A 23,774-nucleotide genomic window follows, 5' to 3' on the forward strand; every position below is an offset into this window, starting at 1 on the left:
AATACACAAGAATGTAAAAGGAAAAGCCCATGGCTTCTCTGAGAATTAATGTGTTTTATGTCTACACATACACACACACACACACATGCTTAAATCAGTTTGGTAAGTGTGAACATGTATCCAGCCATATTTGTACAAATAGGCTCTTTGATGGGATGTGGCTGTCTGGAGTCATGCTGGTGGATTGCCTTCCTAAAACAGCAAACCGTCGTCATAGTTAGAAAAGGGTAAACCATCGTCAAAGATCGGAAACGAGGCCACTGCAGTGGGACTCCTTTTATTTATAGTTGTAAGAAAGTTAATGAGGGAGATCCGAGGAAGGGGAGTAGAAAGGAGATAAAATAGGAATGTTTTTAAAACTTATATCTAAGGATATTTTGGGCCCCATTTAAAACTAAGGAAAAAAATAGGGAGGGAAGCATGTTTAGTTAAGGTCTGTTTCACATGTCTTCTCTTATTATGTCCTTTTTTTTAAAGATAGGTCTTGCTATGTTGTGACCTTTCTGCCTCAGCTTCCCAGGTAGCAGGGACTACAGGCATATATCTCCACACCTGGATTTTAGCGTGAATGGGGAACCACACCCAGACCTCTCAGGTGGCTTCAGCTTGCCAAGTAGTAGCATCATCCAGTGCACGCTGCCATAGCTGGGCCTATGTTCAAATTTTATAGAATTATAAAAATCATGAAAGCATAGAAATAATTTGATTTCCTTTGGTTTTTCAGATGATAAAATTGAAGGGCTGGCAAGTGGCATGGTAGTTAAGGGTACTGGCCTCCCACACGGCCAACTGTGCTTCAGATCCTGGACTTAGCAGCTTGCTTTCTCACTTTCCCTCTCTCTTTCTCTCTCTCTCACTTGCTCACTCACTCTGTCCCTCTCTGGTCAAATTAAAATAAATAAATAAAGTTAAAGTAATTCCTTTAAAATATTTTAAAAAAAAATAATTGGATCCTCAAATGATTATATAGCCTGTGATGACCTAGCTAGTTAATACCACATTTTGTTCATAGAGCTTTTTTTTTTTTTTTTAAATAAGAGGTTTCTGCCTTAGGGCACATATGCTCGCTGAGAGAGAAACAGAGACGGTGAGAGGGAAAATGAGAAATTATTTCCTTGGGGGATGGCCATACCACAATCTCTTCCCCTCCATTCTCCTCCCAGGATCTTGGGCATACACATACACTCGCCTGGCCTGATTTTCAAGCTGCTGGATTCAGGACTTGAACGACGGTTGGCCATGTGGGAGTCCAGTGCATTAACTTCTATGCTATCTGCTGATCCCTAAAGTACATTTTCAAGTGCAGTTACCTCTGCCTGAAACATTTCTTCTACCCAGTACACTTCTTTCCCCATTGCCCAGATTTACAGAGTCGAAGTCATTTATCACTTTCTCTGAGGAGTCTCCCCTAACCACCACCCACACACTTATCAAGGTCAGATAATCATAATTACAGACAACCACCACAACTGATGTTTATTAAACATCTGTTATTTAATCACCATCACTGTGAGATAGATGCTGCTTATTCCCATTTTACAAAAGGAGAAACTGTGGTACGGGGGGGAGGGGTTCAGTAACTTCTCCAGGATTACGATTACTGTGCTTACGTGATAGAGCCAACATTCAAACCCAAACATTGCCACTGCAAACTTGGAGCTCAGTTCTAGTCTACCAGTTGTCTGTTATCACATACTTCTCGTAGTGCTCTTAGCACTTACGCTCCTGTAAGTTTGTGTTTATTTGTGTAGTTATTTGATTATACATTTTTTTCCTATTAGACTCACCTTTCAGGAGGGCTCACATCACGTATCTTTGGATTCATCTTTTTCGCTTGCCTCCTACGTGCCTGACATTTAACGGGCTCATTAAATGTATTTTTCCATATGTAAAATAATGTTAATAATAGCATACTTTCAAGTACTATTTATCCTAATTGTATTATGCTATCTTACTAATGGCATTGTTTGGAGAATAACATGAGATAATGTGCTCAGCACAACCACTAGTCCTTATTACTTGCCAAGTACCCATAACTGATGGTGTATACTTTTAATAAATGGGGTTAGAGGTAATGTAACTCAGGACCACAAGACAGAATCTGAACCAAGTGTTCAGTAGTGAACATGATTAGAAGAGTGAGTCATAGATGGGACCAGCAGGTGGCCTAATGGTTATGTCGCTGGACTCCCACATAGTTGACTGCCATTCGAGTTGTGAACCCAGTGGCTTAAAACTCACATGGGTCACGGACCCAGTAGCTTAAAACTCGAGCTGTACATGTGGGTGGTGTGCCCACCCAATATCCTGAGAGGAGAATGGAGGAGAAGCGATTTTGGCATGGCCTAGGCGGTGATATCTCACTTTCTGTCTCTCTGTCTCCGTCTCTCCAGTGAGCACAAATGCTTTTATCAAAAATCTCTCTTAAAAAAAAAAAAAAAAAACCGAGTCATAGAAAATGCATCACTTTGCAGAGATGATTTCGGATTCTTAACTATATAGTCAGCTCAGGTCTGAGTGTGTTCCTTGGTGAGTGTCAGTTTTATCTTTGAGATCAAAGACAGACCCAGAGTCTTTATGATCCAGTAGTAGTTAACAGATAACTTTCTGAACCAGCATTCTGAGCAAGGGCCATTAGGAAAGTCTAAAGTTAGTATTTTCAAATCAATACATCATTTGAGAGTGTCATTGTTTTGTCCTTCTTTGATTACAGCGAGAGAGGAGCGTTTGCTTCTTTACCCATTCTTCAGTCTTTTAGATGTGTGTGTTTCTACATTCATTCCATGTCCTCTTGTGTGTATTTTGAGTGATGCATATGTGATTTATTATTTCAAGTCATATCCTTGAAGTTAGTTCAGCTGTGTTATCACTGGGTATAGAGATGCATTTGGCAAGGAATCAGCAATGCATTCTAGTATGCAGAACCCAGCTATAGAATAAAAATCAAGTTATGGCATTGATCTGCAAGATAGTCACAGATGAAATGGTGAAGAGATCGAATTAATCTTATCAAAACACAAGACAAAATGCAGATATCCTAGAATCAAAAATAGTAGTATGTATGAAAGTGACAATTACTTCATTTCAAGGACACAATAGAGTCTAAAAATACATTTCAGGTTCACAATTGACTAGCTATTTTATGTGGCAGAATACCAGCTTTGCATATTTATTAAAATTATTCATAAGTATATAGCTGCCTAGATGAACTGTTGAGTTCTTATTCCTTATATATTACCTTGTCTATTTTATCATCACACTATAATAGAAATTTGTCTAAATTTTAGAATGATCCCTGGGATATTTTCAGTATTGGCATCTCACTACGCATTCTGTCATTTCCTAATATGATCTTTTTCAAAGGTTTACTAGTAGTCTATCTCTATGGAAAATTCTAGTTTTTCTTTATAGAATAAATTACAGACAAAAATCTTTGTTCAGTATGAAATGCTACTAACTATACTATTTAGGTGTTAAAATATTTTTGTTGTGACTAGTAGATGTAGCATTTAAGGCACTGGACTCCCATCTGGCTGACCATGGTTCAGGTCCCTGACCTGGTGACTTGAAAATCATGCTGGGTGCTTGTGCATGTGTGCCCCAAATCCAGGAAGAATCGAGGAGAAGGGATTGTGGCATGGCCATCCTTCCTGGTGGGGAGAGAGCGGATTTCTCACTTTCCCTTTTACTGTCTCTCTCTGCCTTTCTCCAGCAAGCACACATGCCCTATGGAAAAAAGAAAAAAAAAAAGTATATTTTTTGTTGTCTAAAAATTTGGACAAGATATGAATTCTTTGGTGGAAGAACAGCAGAAGCTTCTGATGTGCGAGTGCATTTTGTAGAGAACTGTGCTCACTTTAGGTAGTACCTGTTGAGTATTTAATGTGTTTGTAGGCTCAAGCAATATAACAATGTGGTTGATATGATAGATTCTGGACTCTGACTGTTTTCAGTTCATAACCTGAGCTCACCATTTATAAATTTCTTTTTGAGCAGCAACTATCATATCTGTAAAATTAAAGAATAATGTCTACCTTCTCGGTTAGCAGAGTATCTGAGATAGAAAATGCAGATAAAGCGCTTAGAACTAGGTTGGACACATAGAAGCATTTAATAAATATTAGATGCTGTATGTGTTAATAATAATAATAATCATATATTACATAATCCCACAGACAGTGTGAGCTAAGGTTTTAGCTAGGATATATAGGAAAGAGATGTTTATCTTCAGTAACACAACTCTCAGTTCATAGACACTTCATTGGAAGATGATGTTATGAAGGCAGAGTACGTACAACTTTTTAAAACTAGACTATTAATCATAATATAATAGAGTTTGAAGAAGCCTCAGATAATCTACTGGGACATGGGAAACACTGTGATTGATGCATTTTTGCATAGCAAAACATAGAAAAATACGTCATGAATTTTCCAGTGACGCATTAGTTTCAGAACCTCTCTTTGTGTAGGTGGAAAGAGCATCTCCACAGAGTGAAGTGGTCTCTGCAGAATTACCCAGGCAGGAAGGCTGGCTCTGACCCAGGTCTCCTGGCTTAGGGTTTAGTTTGTGTTTAGGCTGTTTTCAGACACTGGTTTCTCAACGGGAAGCATAAACTGAATTCCTCCTAGATGCGATGATTGTTTTAGGAACCGAGAAGGTATATGACTGCTTAGCCAGTGTAAAACACTTCCTTGCTCCTCTTCATTGGGTAACCCTCCAGAAATATCTTTGTGTACACCCAGGAGTTAAGCAGAAAATGACTGATTGCCCCAGAGATGACACCATTGTCTGTAGGTGTGAGCAGCTCTCTCTGAATCCCTCGGTGGGCAACAGCTATAGCTGTGGGTGGGGGAACAGAGAGGGGGTGTCTGCAGAGTCATCTAAAATTTCTCCCGAGACCTCATAAACTTCTAAAATTAAAATGAAGCCTTTCTTCCTTATAAAACAGAGTTATGTGTTAAAGGAGATACATTAGATGCTCCTGAGCTGTATATTTTAGTGGGTTCTATAAAATTCTCAATAAAGGAAAGGTCAGTGTTGGTACCATAAACAGTGTTCATGGAGGGATATTTAACCCCAGTCCCTTTTGTAATTCCTGGCGCATAGGGTAATTGAGCTGCTCTTTGAAAGGGCCCTTTACCCATCACCTCCAAAAAACACCCCACACTGCTGAGCACTCTCTCTCTGAGAGGTACTAACTGTGCCTGGCTCTGGGGCCAGCCTCACCCCAAAGGGGAATCTGAAAAGAGGAGTGATTTCATCTCATTACCAGCATGGGATTAGGAGCTCCCCTTCCGGCTCAGCTGCAGTTTTGTGTTTGAGGTGAAAGTGAAAAGACAGTCATCACACTGATTCACGAGGTGTGCCACATGGACTCCTTTTGTATTTTCACGTGTGCACCGATGACCTTTGCGTTTTGACAACACGGTCGTTGTTCCCCTTGGCAGAGTGGCTATTTATGTGACCTCTCTTGCTATCAGAGGGGCCTCCCACCCCATGGAGCATCCTACCCCTCACAATGGGAGAGATAATGTTCCTAGACTTATTCCACAGAGCAGTTTGGAGGCTTAATTGAAGAATATTTTTAACCCATTATCAAGTGCATTAGGAGGAAATGTTCAAAGAACCTTGATGCAGCTCTTTCAACTGAGAAAAGTACATACCCAAATAAGCAAATTAGAACCTCAGCTCGTGATTCATCTGTAGCTTCAGCCCCTTCATCATTCAAGATAAAGACTCCTCTCCTCACTCCGAGGGCATGAAAAGGGGTAGAATGAGCCAGAGCTTTACAAATGACTTCTTCCCGGTGTACATGAATACGCGGTGCCCTGTGTTTAGAGCAGGGTGACTTTGAATGGACCATCATGAATAAATGTTCCAGAGCGTGTCTAACCGTGTCTGCCAGGCTGCCATGGCGCCTCCCGATCTGGTTGGAAGATATTTAAAGGTGTCCAGGCAACGTGAAGTGACAGCAGTTGTCGGAGGCACATGAATGGGTTTTTCTGTACGTCATTATTTCTGTTCCTTTCTGTTTTTATACTGAGCAAATTTGCTCTCATCGTTTCAAACTTAGAGGGTTTTTCCCCCCGAAGGATTGCTGAGAGATGTTCCCAAAATTATTTTTATTACCACAGCTCACTTCTTACTATAGATTATAGTCCATTTTCATCTTTTTTTAAAGCTTATTTATTTCTTTCTTCTATGAGCAGAAGAGACAGAGAGTGAAAGAGAGGAAAAGACAGCATCCTTCACAGGGTCTTGATGCCAAGATTTAGCCTCCAGGTCATGGTCACACATATGCCTGGAGTATCGAAGGAGCTCTGTGGACACAAACCAGAACCTTCTCATGTGGGTCAGTTATACCACCATCTAATACTGATCGTCAAACTTAGTCTTACCTTTAACTAAACAGAATAATATCATCTCGTTCTTGACTTCTTTAATTATTTTAATTTTAATCTTAAAAAAATAGCCCAAGTTTTTATTAAAATAAGTCTATGTGAATTAGCATATGAACTGTCAGAGAATGTCTAACTAATTAAAGTTTGGAAGCTTCTTCGGTGTAAGCAAAAATAGAACTTCAACACCATTTATGTCTGTTGGTTCTTCTTTCCTGTATTCTGATTTTTTAGGAAATGTGTTTCAGGTCACCAAAAATACACTTCTAACGCTGTACTTCTAGCTTCTTAATTCTGACTAAAAATTTGTCAGAATTAAGATATTCAAGACTCAGTTAAGGGTTACAGTAGGTTAGGATGTGTGTATAAAGGACAGTCAAAAAAACAGCAGTGTGGTTTTATTAGGAAAAGGAAACAGAGAAGTGTCTGTGGAATTTGTAAGAATCTGAGTTATCTATTTAGCAAAAATATGACATAACTTCTCTTTCAGTAGTAATTTATGATGTCTCAAACAAATAAATATTGGTTCACAACGATGTCTAGGTATTTGATTAATCAGAAATTCATTTTTCAAAAATATCACTCATGTTTCTCATAGAGACATTTGGCCTGTAGGCTCCATGGGTACAGGAGCTAAAATGATTATGAAAAAAAAAAAAATCTCAGTCTGATCAGTGTATTGGGTTATACCAACTATATTTGTGTTGCACAAAGGACTTTTTATCTAAATTTTGTTGTTTATAGAAAACCTATTATTTTGAAGTCTCTTTTGCCCATTTGTATGGGCAATAAATTATAATCATCTTAAAAAGATACTTGTAGAAAGGGAAAGGTACCCACTTCTTGGGCTTGTCTACCAAAAAGAAAGCAGAGAAACAATCGTTTATGAGGACTAGATATTCTGAAACTTTTCTCACCATGGAAGATTAGATGCGGGATAAGTCAAAGAAACGTACTTTATAAATGTATTGCTAGACTTGTAAGAGAGTAAGAGAAACACCTCATGTGCAAAAAGAGCAGATAATTTGGAACCGAAGTGGTGTGTGAAGGAGACCAGGACTGCCGCAGGAACAGTGCCATGTAAGGAACTTAGACCTAGGCTGGGACCTGGGTGGGGTTGGAAGGCCCAACAGGAAACACTTTTACAAAGCTAGAACATTCAGAGGGGCTCAGAGCTGGAAAGAAAGTCAGCTGGTCAAGCAAGGGAACAGATGAGGAAAGATAACTGTTTTTGCTGTTGTGCTATGTGAAGTGAAAATAGTAATCTTCATAGTCATCTTTTCCACAAACTATTTGCAACTATTAGCCTGATGGGTCTGAGGTATACATTTATGTTTCTTGCGGGTCTCATGGAAACCCTCCCCTTGGAAACGGAGACAACATGCTGGCGAAACCCTCAGGCACCTGGTAGAGATAAGAATGAATTATCTTTGAAGGAAAGCGTTCACAATCCAGTGCCCTTAGAATTCCTACAAATTCAACCCATATGAAGTTACTGAAAAAAAAAAGAAGTTTTTTTCACACACTCAACAAAGCAACCTAGTAAGTACCAAACAGGGACATGACATAATCCAGAATTCGCAAGACTGAGCAGAAACTGTAAGCCACAGATTTAGATCCCCTGTGCTTTATGACACTGGGAAGCTGACTACTGAATATGGAAAAACACATGAGAAATAAATAAAGGAAAACATTGAACATGGAATAAAAAACTATGAAAAACAACCAGAAATTAAAAAAAAAAAATAGAATCACAATAAATGAAATATACTGTCATTGCAGTTAAAAACTCAGTTGATAGGTTACACAGAGGATTATACACAGCTGAAGAGAGAATGAATGGACTGGAAGATCAAGAAAATTTTATCCAGGGACCAGCAGTTAGCATAATAGCTATGTCGCTGAACTCCCATGTAGTCTTTTCCTATACAAATGAACCTATGGTCAAGTTTAACTTATGAATTAGGTACAGTAAGGGACTTGCAATGCCTAATAAGATGGGACAATTATAACAATATACCAAAATATTAATAGAAGTATGTGAATGTGATGTTTCTTTTTCTTTCTCAGTAGCTTACTGTTCTTAGTTTCAAATGTGATTGACCGCAGCTCACTGAAACCACAGAAAGCAAAACTGAAGACAAGAGGGCGTACCATAAATTAATTTCCACAGCCTCATGGATGTTGTTTGAAGAGTTGACATTCCTGAATCAGATGCAAAGGACTGTCTTCCTTCCAGTACAACAAGCAGTGTGAGCTTTATGTTCAAGTCAGTACCCTCTGCACCCCAAGTCCCCTGGGGGGGAGGGGTGATGCAGAATAGCCAGTGACCATAGTCATGCATGGTGTTTGGCTCATGTCCAAATACACCTGAGCAAAGAAGTGCTTTACCCTAGAGGAAAACATCATATTACCTTGATTGGGTTTTCCAAAAAGTCATGCTTATTTTTCCATGCAAAACTGCGTCATGACTTTTCCAGTGACTCAGTGTCTTAGACAGTCAACAGATCTTCCCACTATTCAGAGGGAAGCCATCTCTATCTTCCAAACATCCTCAAAATGTGATTCCAGAGCTAAAACTGCCAATGCCTAGGCTCAGTGAGTCTCACAAAGAATTATTTCCCAATAATAGGCAATTTGTTTAAGGGGTAAAGACAGACATCATTTGTGAATGTTGAAAGACTGGAATCCTTTCATACAGGAGATTCATTGTATACCCAGTAGTGTCAATAAATACATATATGGGGGACCAGCAGTTAGCATAATGGCTATGTCGCTGGACTCCCACGTAGTTGACCACAGTTCAAGTCCTGGACCCGGCGACTTAAACTCACGCCAGGCGCATGTGCGTGTGTGCTCAAGACCTCGAGAGGAGAATGGAGGAGAAGGGATTGCGGCATGGCCATCCCCTCTGGGGGGTGATTTCTCGCTTTCCATCTCTCTGTCTCTCTCTGTCTTTCTGGCGAGCGCACGCACCCTATAGCGAAAACCTCTCCAAAATAAAATAAAATAAAATAAAATAAAATAAAATAAAATAAAAGTAAATACATATGTAGATACATTATGGTGAAACTATAGCACATCAAAGACAAAAGAGGAAGCATGAAAAAGAACCAGAGAGAAAAGACCATTCAAATTAACAAGCTAGTGCTTGGAAGGACTATGGGTCAAAAATAATCTAGATCAGGGTTAGCAGGTGGTGGTGTAGTTGAAGCATTGGACTGCTACACGGCCAACTGTGATTTGAGTCATAGACCTGGTGGTTTTCTTTCTCACTTTTCTCTTTCTTCCAGGTGAGTGCATGTGCTCTATAGCAAATTTAAAAATATTACTACTACTACTAAATGAAATTAAATAGAAAATTCTTTAGAAAAATAATAAGTAACCAAGAATTTCCTGAGGAAGAACTAGAGTAGGAGAAATGGGATATCTCGCCTTATAGATGCTAAGATCTATGAGAGATCGCCAAAACATTCGTGGAAATGTCTATTATGTCAAAAACTGTGGATGGATTTAAATTTTTTGTACCAAAATAAATTTGTATTTTAATTTTATTGTCCATGAACTTTTTGAAGTATTCTCACATACAAAGCTATCATAATTAAGGCAGTGTTATTTTAGGGTGATAGTGTAGGTATAGACAAAGAGACCAATAGACTAGGATAGAAACTCATACACAATTCCGTGCATTTGTGTAAGGGATAGAATGAGTCCTGCAGAGAAATGGGGAGAGTGTATATACACTGTTCAATAAATGGTGCAGTTGTCAGACTGTACCTGTGGAGAGACAAACTAGATCGTGACATACATGAAAACATCAGTTCTGGGAACATTAAACATTTGAATGTTTAAGTTGTGAGCAGAAGTTTTAAAATAAAAGTAGAACTTTCAAAAAAAAAAAGGAGTTACTGTCTTTTTTTTTTTTTTAATTTAACTTTATTTATTTATTTATTTATTTATGTATTTATTTATTTATTTATTTATATTTTACCAGAGAGGGACAGAGAAATAGAGAGAAAGGGAAAGCAAGCCACCAAGTCCAGGACTTGAACCACAGATAACCATGTGGAAGTTCAGTGTTTTCAACCGCCACGCCACCTGCCAGCTCCAAGAGTGACCATCTTTATGATCTAAGGATGAGGAAAATTTTTTTTACCCCAACATACAGAAACACAAGTTGTAAATGAAAGGTTAATAAGTAAAAATATTCTCTTTATCAAACCATACCATCAGTAAATTGAAAAGATAGGCCACAACAGGGACAAGTGGTATGACACACATATTGCTAGCAGTGTATTAGTATCTAAAATAAATAAATAAAAGTTAATAAAAGGTAAGAACAAAGGTCTCAAAGAAAACAAAATGAATGACTCGTATGCGTAAAAAAGTATCCACCTTATGAGTAATCAAAAACTACAAATTAAAATCATAATGATGACATTTTATATGTGCCATATTGGTGAAATTAAAATTTGGAACAATACTAGTGGGGGAAATACCTGGGGCCACAAGAACTCTCATGTTCTCAATAATCTCATTTTGTTCAAGGGCCTAGACACAGACAGACAAGTACAGTCTCATTTCTCTGGGCTGTGTCATACACCAGAGATGATTATAAACATTTTAGTTATTCTATTTGTCTCCCCCCCCCCTTTTTTTTTGTTTTAATTAGATTTTTGCTATAGGGCATATGCCTTCATCAATGAGAAACACAGAGAGGGGGAGTGGGGAGAATGAGAACTCATCCCCTTTAGCGGGAATGGCCATGCCATAATTTCTTCTCCTCTCAGGATTATGGGCACACACAGTGCCCAGCATGTTTTTCAACCTCAAACTGCTATGGAGTCAGACATGTGGGATCCAGTGCCTTAACCACCATGCCACCTGCTGGACCCTCTTTTCTTAACAATCACCAAATTATTTTTCAAAGCAAATTATTCTCTGGTCAAACTTTGAATATTGGAGGGAACCAGCAGTTAGCGTAATGGCTGTCGCTGGACTCCCACGTAGTCGACTGCGGTTCACGTCCCGGACCTGGTGGCTTAAAACTCATGCCGGGCGCGTGTGCGTGCGTGCCCAAGATCCCAAGAGGAGAATGGAGGAGAAGGGATTGTGGCGTGACCATCCCCCCTGGGGAGTGATTTCTCGCTTTCTGTCTCTGTCTGTCTGGCTAGCGCACGCACCCTATAGTGAAAAAAAATCTCTCAAAAAAAAATAAATAAATAAAAATCTTTGAATATTAGTAAAGATATCTGTTTTATATGTTCATGGGAAAAGATATCCCCGTGGAGAAAAATCCACCACAAACCAAAGGACACCTGTTTTTTGTTGTTTCATCTCCACCCTCGAAATTAGATTTAGTAGAGATCTTTAAGAAATTGTCCTCTGGAATATATTGTGCTTTAATTTCTAGTGTAACTGAACTTGACAAAGTGATGTACATAATGAAAAATTAAAACACACAATAAACTACGATTGAAATAAGGAAAAAGATATAAACCACTAAAACTCCTAGTGCTTGAGAGGAAGAAAAATCACGCCACAAAACCCGATTATCCAGTAGAAGATGCCCCTAGGAGATTTAGTTATGAAGCAGTGGGAATGGATTTCAGACCTGGGTGATCATGGGTATAAAGCTGTCTAGGGGAATAAACTCTGGGGCAGTTGAAAAGGGAAAAATGAAGAGTTCCTAACTCTCCATTCATGTAAACACACACGAAAGTCTATCCCAGAGGAATAAAAACTAGCCCAGAAATGTTCTTTTTATTGGGTATGATAAAGATGTCAGACTAATATCAAGAAATGAGAAAATAAAAAAGAAAGTAAACCACCCAAAACTGGGAACCAGCAGTTAGCGTAATGGCTATGTTGCTGGACTCCCACATAGTCGACCGCGGTTCGCGTCCTGGACCCGGTGGCTTAAAACTCACGCCGGGCGCGTGTGCGTGCATGCCCAAGATCCCGAGAGGAGAATGGAGGAGAGGGGATTGTGGCGTGCCCATCCCCTCTGGGGGGTGATTTCGCGCTTTCTGTCTCTATGTCTCTCTCTCTGTCTGTCTGGCGAGCGCACGCACCCTATAGCGAAAACCTCTCAAAAAAAAAAAAAAAAAAAGAAAACCACCCAAAACTGAAAAAATAACCTAGAATAACTACACTGTCCACGTAGTCTGGTTTCTTTAAATTCTTAGTTTCCAAATAACTTGTCATATCTAGTGGGGTATATGTATACATATTCTTAGTACCCAGCAGTCTGTTTATTTTAAACTTTTTTTTTTCTTTTCATCTTTTTTTTTAATAGAGATTGTTGCTATAGGGCGTGGGTACTTGCTGGAAAGACAGAGAGACAGAGTGAAATTACACCCCAGGGGGGATGGTCACACTGCAGTCCTCCTCTATTCTTCTCTCAGGATTTTGGGCATGGCTACACACAGACCCAATGTGAGTTTCAAGCCACTGGGTCCAGGACTCGAACCACAGATGACTATGTAGGAGTCCAACAACATAACCATTATGCCATCTGCTAATCCCTGTTTATTTACAATTCTTAATACTTGAACTAAGCTATTAGGTTGTTGGGAAAGTCATGATAATATTTTTCTATGTTTTTTATGCAAAAATGCATCATGACTTTCCTGACAACCCAGGATAATCAAGTAAACTACCTAATTAGCCGGGAAATCTAAAAGAAGTTTTATAGTTACCATTTTGGGGAGAAATTTCCCAGCTTGCATTTGAATCCTTGTCAAACTTTTGGCAGTACGCTAGGTCTGAATCAATATTTCTGCCTGGAAGTCACATCACCTCTATAAGAGATTAATGTGGTTACCATAGGACTCTGTGTTCTCCATCAGCTAAGTATGTGCACTTGTCATTCATATTTTGTTTTCAGCTTGTTACACTGACAGAAAAATCTCTGCGGAATAAAGAACCAGTTTTCTAAGCATAAAGCTGTATCATATTTGCATATTTCCAGGATTTACAGAGAGCAGTTTTTTTTTTTTCCTTGAAATGATTATGTGTCTGGGTCTTCTATTTGTAAGATACAGTAAACATGGAGAGGTTCTACACTGCCTTTGGTTTTGTTTCTGTTAATGACTAATTTTGTTAAATAGTATTAAAAATAATTTTTAATTAAATTTTTGCAAATATTTATATTTACTATAAAACTGAGTAAAATGTCTGACTTTTGTTAAAGCCACTTTCCTTTTTGTGTTACATTATGTGTGAGTGTGTGTGTGTGTGTGTGTGTGTGTGTGTGTAAGTGTGGTATAAGCCAATTCTGTTTCGTAGTTAAGTTCTAACGTCTTTTCCTCTGTTAATTCGAGATTGTGCATGTGGTTTTGTGCTCTTGATTGGTCAAGAATGCATGATGAAAGGAATTCTGAAGCTACCTAAAAATCACATGTTTAAATGGATGGATTTTATACAGTCCCTCTCTGCAGCTACTGGCTGACACCTTGAAAGAAAATGGAATTCTTCAGCCGATATGCCTTTATTTTCTACATGAGGTAATCTTTTTAACAAGCAAACAAACAAAAATTTAACACCATTGTAATAGCACCAATTGAAAAGGACAGAATGCCCTATTGTACATGATTAGGTAAAACAGTACTGATGCAGGAATATAATCTAAAACTATGTATCCATTAAAGCTGTATCATGGAAGACTGTTTCAAAACCTTGGGGATTTTTATAACATGTTATAAATTTATTTACTTATTTAAAGAATTATTTATTGGGAATCAGCAGTTAGCGTAATGGCTATGTCACTGGACTCCCACGTAGTCGACCGCGGTTCGGGGTTCGCGTCCCGGACCCGGTGGCTTAAAACTCACGCCGGGTGCGTGTGCATGCGTGCCCAAGATCCCGAGAGGAGAATGGAGGAGAAGGGATTGTGGCATGACCATCCCCCCTGGGGGGTGATTTCTCGCTTTCTGTCTCTGTGTCACTCTTTGTCTGGCGAGCGCACGCGCCCTATAGTGAAAAACCTCTCCAAAAAAAAAAAGAATTATTTATTTAACTTTATCAGTTATTATTATTATTAATTTGACCAGAGGGAGACAGAAAGAGAGAGAGAGAAAGCAAGCTGCCAGATCTGGGACCTGAACCACAGTCAGCCATCTGAGAGTACAGTAGCCCACCTACCATGCCAGCTGCCAGCCCCTCATACTATACATTTAAAAGCAAATTTTACTAACCATACTAAAATGCTAATTTGTTTAGGAAAAAAGCTTTGAAAGATATGCTTTGCATTTTAGTAGTAGTTTTCCCAAGTGGTAGGATAGGTGTGGGTTTTGTTCTCTGTGTTTTCCAGGAATTTGTAATTTTTCTCTAATTTATTATTGCAGTTTATTTTATTTTTATCTAGAGCATGTAAATTTTAATAATTTATTATTTTTGGTCACAACATATAAATACCCAAACAAACTTTCATACTTAAAAAAAGTTGAGGAGGGCCAGCTAGTGGTTCAGCTATTATGTCACCTTACCACTTTTCCTCCCTCTCTGTGTCTCTGTCTCTGGTGAGCACATACACACACATACACACACACACACACCCTATAGCAAATAAAAAAACAAATAAAATTTTTAAAAAATGTTAAAGGAAAAGGAACCTCATGCTGCTTGTGTTTTTATCCCAGCAATAGTCAATATAATTATTATAGAGTTGTTAGCATATATGCATCATTGCATATACATTGTCGACGGAAAAATATAACCAACTGTAAAATTAATAATTAATAATTAATGCGGTTTATTTCCAAGCCAACTGTGTGACCTAGGCCGGAGAAGAGGCATACATGCCTTTTTTCTCGGGGTGATCATGTACAGAGGTTCCTTTTATTTGCTTTTGAGATTGACAGACAACATTTAGTTAGAAAATTTCCCGTTGGTCTGGCCCAAAAAGGCGGGACAGGTAGAAGGGGGTGAGGGTTGTAGGTTATAGGTGGGTTCCACAATTTCTAGGTTGGTGATTGGAAAGGAAGATCTGTGTCTTGGGAAGAGATTAGTTAAAAGAAAGGCTTAATCTACATCTTAAGGAAAGGGAAGTTCTGTGTCTTGGGAAGAAATAAGCAAAAGAACACACTGTAATTGGTTGAAATATACATCTCAAAGATACTATGCCAGGGACAAGAGGTAGGAAGAATCCTGTTCATAGAAAATAAATGGTCTGTTAATATTTGTGGGCATGACTTCCCCAGTCCCTTTTGGAAAAGATTTTGGAAAAATAGGAAAAGTAGTCAGACTTCTGTCCACAACATATATATGTATTTATATACATGACATAATTATGTAAGTGTTGAACATTTGTCGTATGCCACATACTCTGGTAAGCTTTATTCAAATTTCTGCATAGATAGGAAACAGATCACTTCTACTTCACAGGTCAGCAAACTGAGACTTCCATTAAGTTCTTTGCCCTCATTAATGCAACTACTGAGTGACAAACCCAGCTTTGGAACCCAGGTCTGTCTGAGTACCAGAGTCATGCTTACACACTAAAAAATCTCATGTCTATTTTTTTAATTATTGTATACTAGAGATGGTTTTGCCTTTATTAATCGTTTTAAATTTATTTATCTATTTGTTCCATGAGAAAAACAAAACAAACCAACAAACAAGTGAACACACAAAAAACTAGAGATACAGGCATCCTTAACAGGTTGTCATGCCGTGATTCACCTCCCATCTCAGCTGGTCTGTACCACAGGCATATGTGTGGATGCCCATTGTGCTCAGGGAGTCCCTTCATCCAGTCTTGCCTTCTATTTCTCATTGTAGAAAAAGATGCAAATTTCAATTGAGAGAAAAATTTAAGGAATGTCACAACTGAGTTGAAATGGAATTCACACCTGTATTATAGCCTCCAATAGCCATTGACTGATTAAGTATTAGACTGCATTTTGAACAGTTCACTCACTAATACAAAATGCATTTCTCTCATGTCTTGCTGTAGGAAGGAAAGGATGAAGGAGAGCCATGCCAATGGTTGTGATTATAAAATCTACACTAAGTGATTTCCTTAATTATGTTTATTTCTTTTTGTTTTAATTTTGTCAAGTTAAGAGTAAGCACAGTGAGTCAAATAAACTGTTTCAGGGTCACACTGACCATTTACTCTAGGCATTTGGAGTTATGGGAAAGTGTGTGGAAACAAAGGCATTATTAATTTAGAATCTTAAGTACTGTGTTCAGGAATCTAGGGAGTCTAAATGTGAGTACACTTTCAGGATCAGCCAAGGCGTCCATTAGCAATGGTGTCACAAGGGATTTGATGAAATCTCTTACCAAGTACGACCCCCATACATGATTTTATTCAGATTTTCAATTCTTAATTTTTAATCCACTCGAATGCAGCCTTATCTGATACTGTCTTCTTCCTGCTCTTCTAAATTCAAGTACAGTGAGCTTTGATTAAATCATAATAGAAATCATATTCTGAGATAATAAAACTATACTCACTATTTGAAGTCAAAGAGCCCTTTATTCTCTAAACATAGAGTATATATTTTCAGACCCAGGTAGTATTTGTTGCAGATTTTTAAACCAAGGAATGAATGAACATTTAAGGAAAAAAAACATATTTAAGGCCAGTCAGTGGTTTGGTGGTTAAGGAGGCTGGATCCCGCATGGCTGACTGTGCTGTTCAAGTCCTGGACTTGGAGGTTTGAGAAACACACCAGGCAAGGAAGGAGAAATGGCAGAGAAGGATTTGCAGCATGATCATTCTCAATGGGGGCGGGGGCTGCTTTCTCACTTTCCCACTCTTTTTTCCTCTATGTCTCTCTCTACAGCAAGTGCAGATGTCCTCTGAGGGGGAAAAACTTCATTGTTTGAGCTCATGCACCAAGTTAAGCACATTTCTGCATATTTATACACATCCATCCTGTGTGGGGGCGAGAAAGGAAAGCCACGTTACTACTGCACAAAGCTTATGCTGGCTTTTATTTTTATGCTTTACACACACACACACAACATACAGAGTATTGTTTTGTGAGAAGAATTATGTGTAGGAGTCTTAGAGATCTATTTATAACCTAGCTCTTGTCTTACTGTGTATCCTTAGGCACATCACTGAACTATCTTGTGTTTTTCATCAACTCTAAAATGGTGATATTGGGAACAGCCTACTGTCAATCATTGAAAAGCTTGCTTGTTAAGAGTAAGTAAGGGTTGGGGGACCAGCAGTTGGCGTAATGGCTATGTCGCTGGACCCCATGTTGTCGACTGCGGTTCACGTCCCGGACCCGGTGGCTTAGAACGCACGCCAGGCGCGTGTGCGTGCGTGCCCAGGATCCTGAGAGGAGAATGGAGGAGAAGGGATTGCCGTGTGGCCATCCCCCCTGGGGGGGTGATTTCTCGCTTTCTGTCTCTCTGTCTCTCTCTGTCTGGTGAGCGCACGCGTCCTATAGCAAAAACCTCTTAAAAAAAATTAAATAAAAAAAAAGAGTAAGGGTTGGGACCAGCAGTTAGCGTAATGGCTATGTCGCTGGACCCCATGTTGTCGACTGCGGTTCACGTCCCGGACCCGGTGGCTTAGAACGCACGCCAGGCGCGTGTGCGTGCGTGCCCAGGATCCTGAGAGGAGAATGGAGGAGAAGGGATTGCCGCGTGGCCATCCCCCCTGGGGGGGGGATTTCTCGCTTTCTATCTCTCTGTCTCTCTCTGTCTGGTGAGCGCACGCGTCCTATAGCAAAAACCTCTTAAAAAAAATTAAATAAAAAAAAAGAGTAAGTAAGGGTGAGGGGGAGTAGGTGGTATGATGGTTAAGGTGCTAGACTCCCACATGGCTAACTGCTGTTAGAGTCCCAGGCCCGGTGGCTTGGAAATCATGCTGGGTGTGTGTATGCGTGCGTGTTCAAGATCCCAGGAGGAGGAGGGATTGTTGCATAGTGAGTGCATATACCCTATGGCAAAAACCTTCAAAAAAAGGGTAGGTAACAGAGATGGGCCTTAGGTCAGTGTTAAAACAAGATTCTCTGCCAGGATGACCTACAATGGAGGGTTCAAGATTTGCATCTGGAGACCTCCTCGAATACCCTGGTCACATGCCGACCCCATGAACATTTTTTTTTAGTTTTTTTTTTTGTGTGTAGGAAATGTGTGCTCACCAGAGATAGAAAGAGGGAAAGTGAGAAATCACCCTAGGGGGAATGGCCACACTGCAATCCCTTTTCCTCCATTCTCCTCCTGAGATTTTGGACACCCATGCGCAAGCATCTGGTGTGTTTCATGCCAGGGTCTGGGACTGGAACTGCTGTCAACCATGTGGGAATCCAATACCTTAGCCACCACGCCACCTGCTGCCCTCTCCCCCACCCCATGAACTTTTGAACATTCATTCTTATAACTAACACTCCAGATAAGGTATAGAATATTCCTGCCATCCCAGAAAGTTTGCAAAAATTTGCCCATATTTGGGAATGGCTCATTTCTCCATATTCTCACGTTTTCTTGCCCTAGGGAAGACTGAATTACCTCTTTGTGTTATCAGTGTCTTTCCAGAAGCTTCAAAATAGGCTTTCTGAATTAGCCCTTTTTAATGATAACGTTTTTTTGAATAGGCAGAGGTTGCTTTCTTTTTTTATTGTGATTTTTTTTCCCCCTTTTTTCCCCCTAATGTCTCTCCTACCATTTCTGTCTGGTGCTGACAATATATTTTATAGTTTAGCACCACTGTGAGGCAGCTTTCAAAGAGATCATTGAAGGATCTTCAGGATTCCATTTAAGCAGTGTTTCAAGTATTGTCCCTAAAATTTTTCTTATATTATCTGACTCCCGCCACCCCCAAAATTTACATAGTTTTTGTGTGCATAAATGCTTTTTTTCTTCCCCCGAATTTAATGCATAGTACCAGTCTGAGTTATTGTCAATTTTAGGAAATTCATCCTAACAGCAAATCAACTACTTTTCAGAAGTCTGCTTCGAAAATATTTTACTTTGCTTTATTTAGTTTGTTTGTTTATTTATTTATGCCCTCTTGGCAAACTCACAATCTTTGATTAGTTCCAAAACTTACCTGTATTTTTAAGTCAATTATTATTTGTTGAAGTTTTTCTTACATGTAAACGATATCCATAAAGAAAACTTTTAAAGTAGTATTGAGAGTTGTCAGCCACCATTCAATATTTTATTCTTTGAATCAATACCTAAACTCATACCTTTGGAGTAATGCTTTACTTATTAGAATGTTTTTAAAAAGTATCTAAAGCATGTTTGTTCTACCTTTCCCTGCATATTTATACCTCTTCGATTTTGCTTTATGAGCAACAAAAGCAAACTGTCACTATTTCCTGTAAATTGAAGCTTTTAATAACTATGTCTGTTCTACAACATTTGTCAGCTTTGAATATTCTGTCAGTAGAAAATAAAAATAGCAGGGAAGCTCAGCAGCAGTGACACTGAGAATTTATCTGCTTTTGCTAAAGTAAGGTAAAAACTAAAATCTTGAAGGATGAGCATTTGGCATTTTTCCTTCACATAATGTAAATTCGAACTGGTTGTTTCTCAAATAAATTTTAGATGAAAGGTTGGCAAAATAAATGAATGAATATGTTTCATTATTAAGCACAGAATACCTTTTAACCTAGAAAGAAGAGAATAGAGAGGTTACTTCAGATCATTGATTCAGTCATGTATGCCTTGTTTGACATAAGCTTGAAAAATAAGTTTTATAAATACATAAAAAGAAACATGATAGCTCAGTAGTAAAAACTTGGACGCATAGAGCGTGTAAATTTTTAAACTGTTCCATAGTAAAAATTCATGTGCAGATCATCTTAGATATGTGATAATAAAAAATTAATTTATCTAATAAAGATGATTCTAGTAAATCAAATCTAAACAAATTCTATAGTCCACATTTTTGTTCGTAAATTGTCTGTGGCGGTTATAAATATTAAATACATGAATGAAATATATATCATGGAAAAAGTCCCTGCTTTCTCTTTTTTAGATTGAAACATAAAAAAGTTTTTCAGGCCACTCCATTGCTGTGAACTTCCAGTTTGTTAATTTAGAAACAGTTCTTGCCATTGTGCCTCTTTTTTTTTTTCTTTGCCTTTCTTCCTGTAAGAGTCTGTTTTCAATGCTGGCCGCATTGCCTGGTGGTGAAGAGCTCTATATCCCACATGGCCCACTGTGTAGTTCAAATCCTAGCCCAGGCAGCTCCAGAACCACGGCAGTCGCTCATGTGTGTGCGCCCAAAATCCTGATGGGATGGACAAATGGAGAAGGGACGTGGTGCGGCCCCACCCCATTGCTGTATACGTTCTCTTTCTCTCTTATCTCTCTCTGGCAAGTGCATGGCAAACATTAAAAAACAAAAGCAAAACGTTTATCATCTTCATCGAGACCAGTGAACGTCTGAGGAAGACCTACTAAGTGGCATGTTTGATAAAAGTGGACATTACAGCACCATTTGGAGTAGGATGCAAAATGCTGTTCAAAAGGTGCTTAACAGTGTTGCTGTCTTCATTGAAACTTCTGTTTAACAGAAAGGTGATTAATGAGACCACATGAGCCTCCTTTTTCCCTTTCAACCTTTTGATGTGCCGGCACATATAGGGAGTTTAAAAAATAACCACAGTGAGCTAAAGAGATGGTCTCTGCTCTTACCGAATGGGCATGCCTGCATGTTTTAATTTAGTTTCGTATTAGCGTTACTCATTCTTACATGTTGAGCCTGAGGCAAAGAGTGAATTAATTATTGTCGAAAGTTATGATATAATTGTATATGTGTAATTTTACAAAGTGCTCTACAGCTGTGTTTCTCAGTGATGAGAAGTGCCTACTTCTAAATCTTCCTTTGGAGGGAATAGAATTGAAGGAAGGAGTGGCAGAAAATGTTTTGCTTTTTCAATAAGTTCTCATTTTTGATAGTGAGAAGTTGGGAATTTATCACTGTGTTATCAGTGGATTTGTTGTTGGTTTTTTTTTTTCCCCCAAAATGAAATCTTTTTGTGTTTCTTATAAAATTTTATTTCAACAAGATTAAAGGAGTTATTTCCAGTACATTTGGAACATTAATCACCCATTAATAATATGTAAAGATAGTTGTGGGGTTTTTTTTCTGCAGAGACTTTTTTATATGGAACTCAGTTAAAAATTCAATTATTTTTCTATCCCCTCGAAAAATCACTTGCTTGTAAAGAGCTTAAGAGGAAAATGGGAGGTGATAATTCTGTTTTGGCATTTGCCCCATCCTCATTCTCAGGATAGCCTGGGCAAGGCATTTGAGTTGGTTTTATTTGTTGTTTTTGGTGGTGATGGTGTGTGTGTGTGTGTGTGTGTGTGTGTGTGTACCTCTTGCTTATAGCATAGTTAAAATTTTGGGTTTTATCTTTTTTTAGTAACTCTGCTTTTAAGTACCTCTTAGAGTTTATAGAACTATGTCTTGGATTCTTTCAGGCCTGATATTTCTTTCCTAAACACTGATAAGATTCTGTTCTTTGAATGTGGTTTTCCTTTTGAATTTTGTTAATTGATTTGAATACATACGTTATCCCAGTTTTTTGGATCCTGAAGAAATAAGATGCATATCTCAGAGAAGGAGAGTAATTTAATTCTCAGTTTTCACACATGCTCAATGTGTGTCTTCCTGATTCACAAGGGCTACTTCTAATCTGCATTTCGGTAGGGTATTCACCTTGCTTGTTAATAAATTAGAGTAAAAACCTTTTTAAGTTAAAGCTACATTGATGCTTCAAAAATAAATTAAAAATAAAGATAAGATTGTTTAAATCTTTGATTAAACAAGTTTATAAATTTTGCATGATTGTTTAAAAAATAATTCTTTAAATTGTTTTCCTTAACCCTTTGGAACTCTCAAAACAGAATCATTTTAAGTTTATTTCTTTCCTCCATAAGAGAGGGAAGCAGAGTGAAAGAGAGAGAAAAGTGGTAAATAAAATGTCATCTCAAAGTGAGCTGCTCTAACGAATGCTTTTATATTTTAACATTTGGGAAAATTTAGCAATTTTCAACCACTGTTTCTTTTTAATAGATTAAACAAAGCTAGTAATTTGAAAATTGCTATATGAAATTTTATCATTCAAGAGACACAATTCTGGCTTTTCTTATATGGTAGAGCTAGTATCCATTTCCACTGTCAAATATAGAGCATTTTTATTACCTTAAAAAGAGACCCATGCAACCATTAACCCCCCAATCCCCTTTCATTTAACCCCTGTCAACCACTAATCTACTCCTGTCCCTGTCTACTCCTTTCCCTGTACATTTCTTCTTCTGAGTATTTCCTGCGAGTGGAATCATACCGTATGTGGCCCTTTGTGACTGCCTCCTTCCACTTAGGAACATGTTTTCAAGGTTCACCCATGTGGTTCAGCATGTATTAGCATTCCTTCTTTTTATGACTGAATACTATCTCAATGCATGGCTGTATTCTATTTTACTTCTCCGTTTACAAATGGATGGATTTTTTTTTTTTTTTTGGAGAGGGTTTTGTTTTTTTGTTTTTTGTTTTTTGTTTTTTTTGCTATAGGGTGCATGCGCTTACCAGATAGAGACAGAAAGTGAGAAATCACCCCCCAGGGGGGGATGGCCATGCCGCAATCCCTTCTCCTCCATTCTCCTCTCGGGATCTTGGGCACGCATGCACACGTGCCCGGCATGAGTTTTAAGCCACTGGGTCCAGGACTCGAACCGCAGTCGACTACGTGGGAGTCCAGCGACATAGCCATTACGCTAACTGCTGGTCCCACAAATGGATGGATATTTAAGTTGTTTCCACGTCTCTGACTTTGAATGAATAATGCTGTTATGATTTTGCATATACTTTTTGCTATAGATATGTTTTTGTTTCTTCTGGGCATATACTCTAAGATTCAGCTTTTACTCTCATAGCTCCAGTGCAGCGGAATTGCTGGATCACATAGGAACTCTGTGTGATCCCTTGAGGACCTGCCAGTCTGTTTTCCATAGCAGTTACAACCATCTTACACTCCTGACAGCAATGGATGAGGATTCCAGTTTCTCCACATCCTGACCAATATCTGTTTTTCTTTTGCAGAGGGTTTTGCCTGAGGGTGCACAAGCTCACAGGAGAGAGAGAGAGACAGTCAGAGGGAAAGTAAGAAATCATCCCCCAAGGGGTATGGCCATGGTACAATCTCTTCTCCATTCTTCTCCTGGGATCTTGGTCACACATGTACGTGCATGCACGCACACACATCCAGTGTAAGTTTCCAGCCACTTGATCCAGGACTCAAACTATGGTTGGCCAGGTGGGAGTCCAGTGATGTAACCACTATATGTCATCTGCTGGGCCCCCAATACATGTTTTTATCTCAGTTTTTGGACTGTAGTTATCCTAGTGGGTGTGAAAATATCTCATTGAGGTTTTGATTACCATT

General features: G+C 38.7%; 1 protein-coding gene across 3 annotated transcripts in view; it reads left to right on the forward strand.

The window, feature by feature from the left end:
- Window positions 1-23,774, forward strand: part of RSU1 (Ras suppressor protein 1) — a 244,137-nt gene that overhangs the window by 160,248 nt on the left and 60,115 nt on the right. Inside the window, exon 9 of one of the 3 annotated variants that reach the window (XM_027776246.1) lies at window positions 13,829-13,968. The exons of 1 other annotated variant lie outside the window; for it this stretch is intronic. In XM_027776246.1, coding sequence (XP_027632047.1) covers window positions 13,829-13,943 — 115 coding nt within the window. In that variant the 3' untranslated portion in view covers window positions 13,944-13,968. Of the gene's footprint in view, window positions 1-8,469; window positions 8,579-13,828; window positions 13,969-23,774 lie in introns of those variants that run through there. One more of the 3 variants, XM_027776247.1, reaches the window with a different exon arrangement.

The sequence above is a fragment of the Tupaia chinensis genome, unplaced genomic scaffold (genome assembly GCF_000334495.1).
Source record: "Tupaia chinensis unplaced genomic scaffold, TupChi_1.0 Scaffold000647_1, whole genome shotgun sequence".
Lineage (NCBI taxonomy): Eukaryota > Metazoa > Chordata > Mammalia > Scandentia > Tupaiidae > Tupaia > Tupaia belangeri.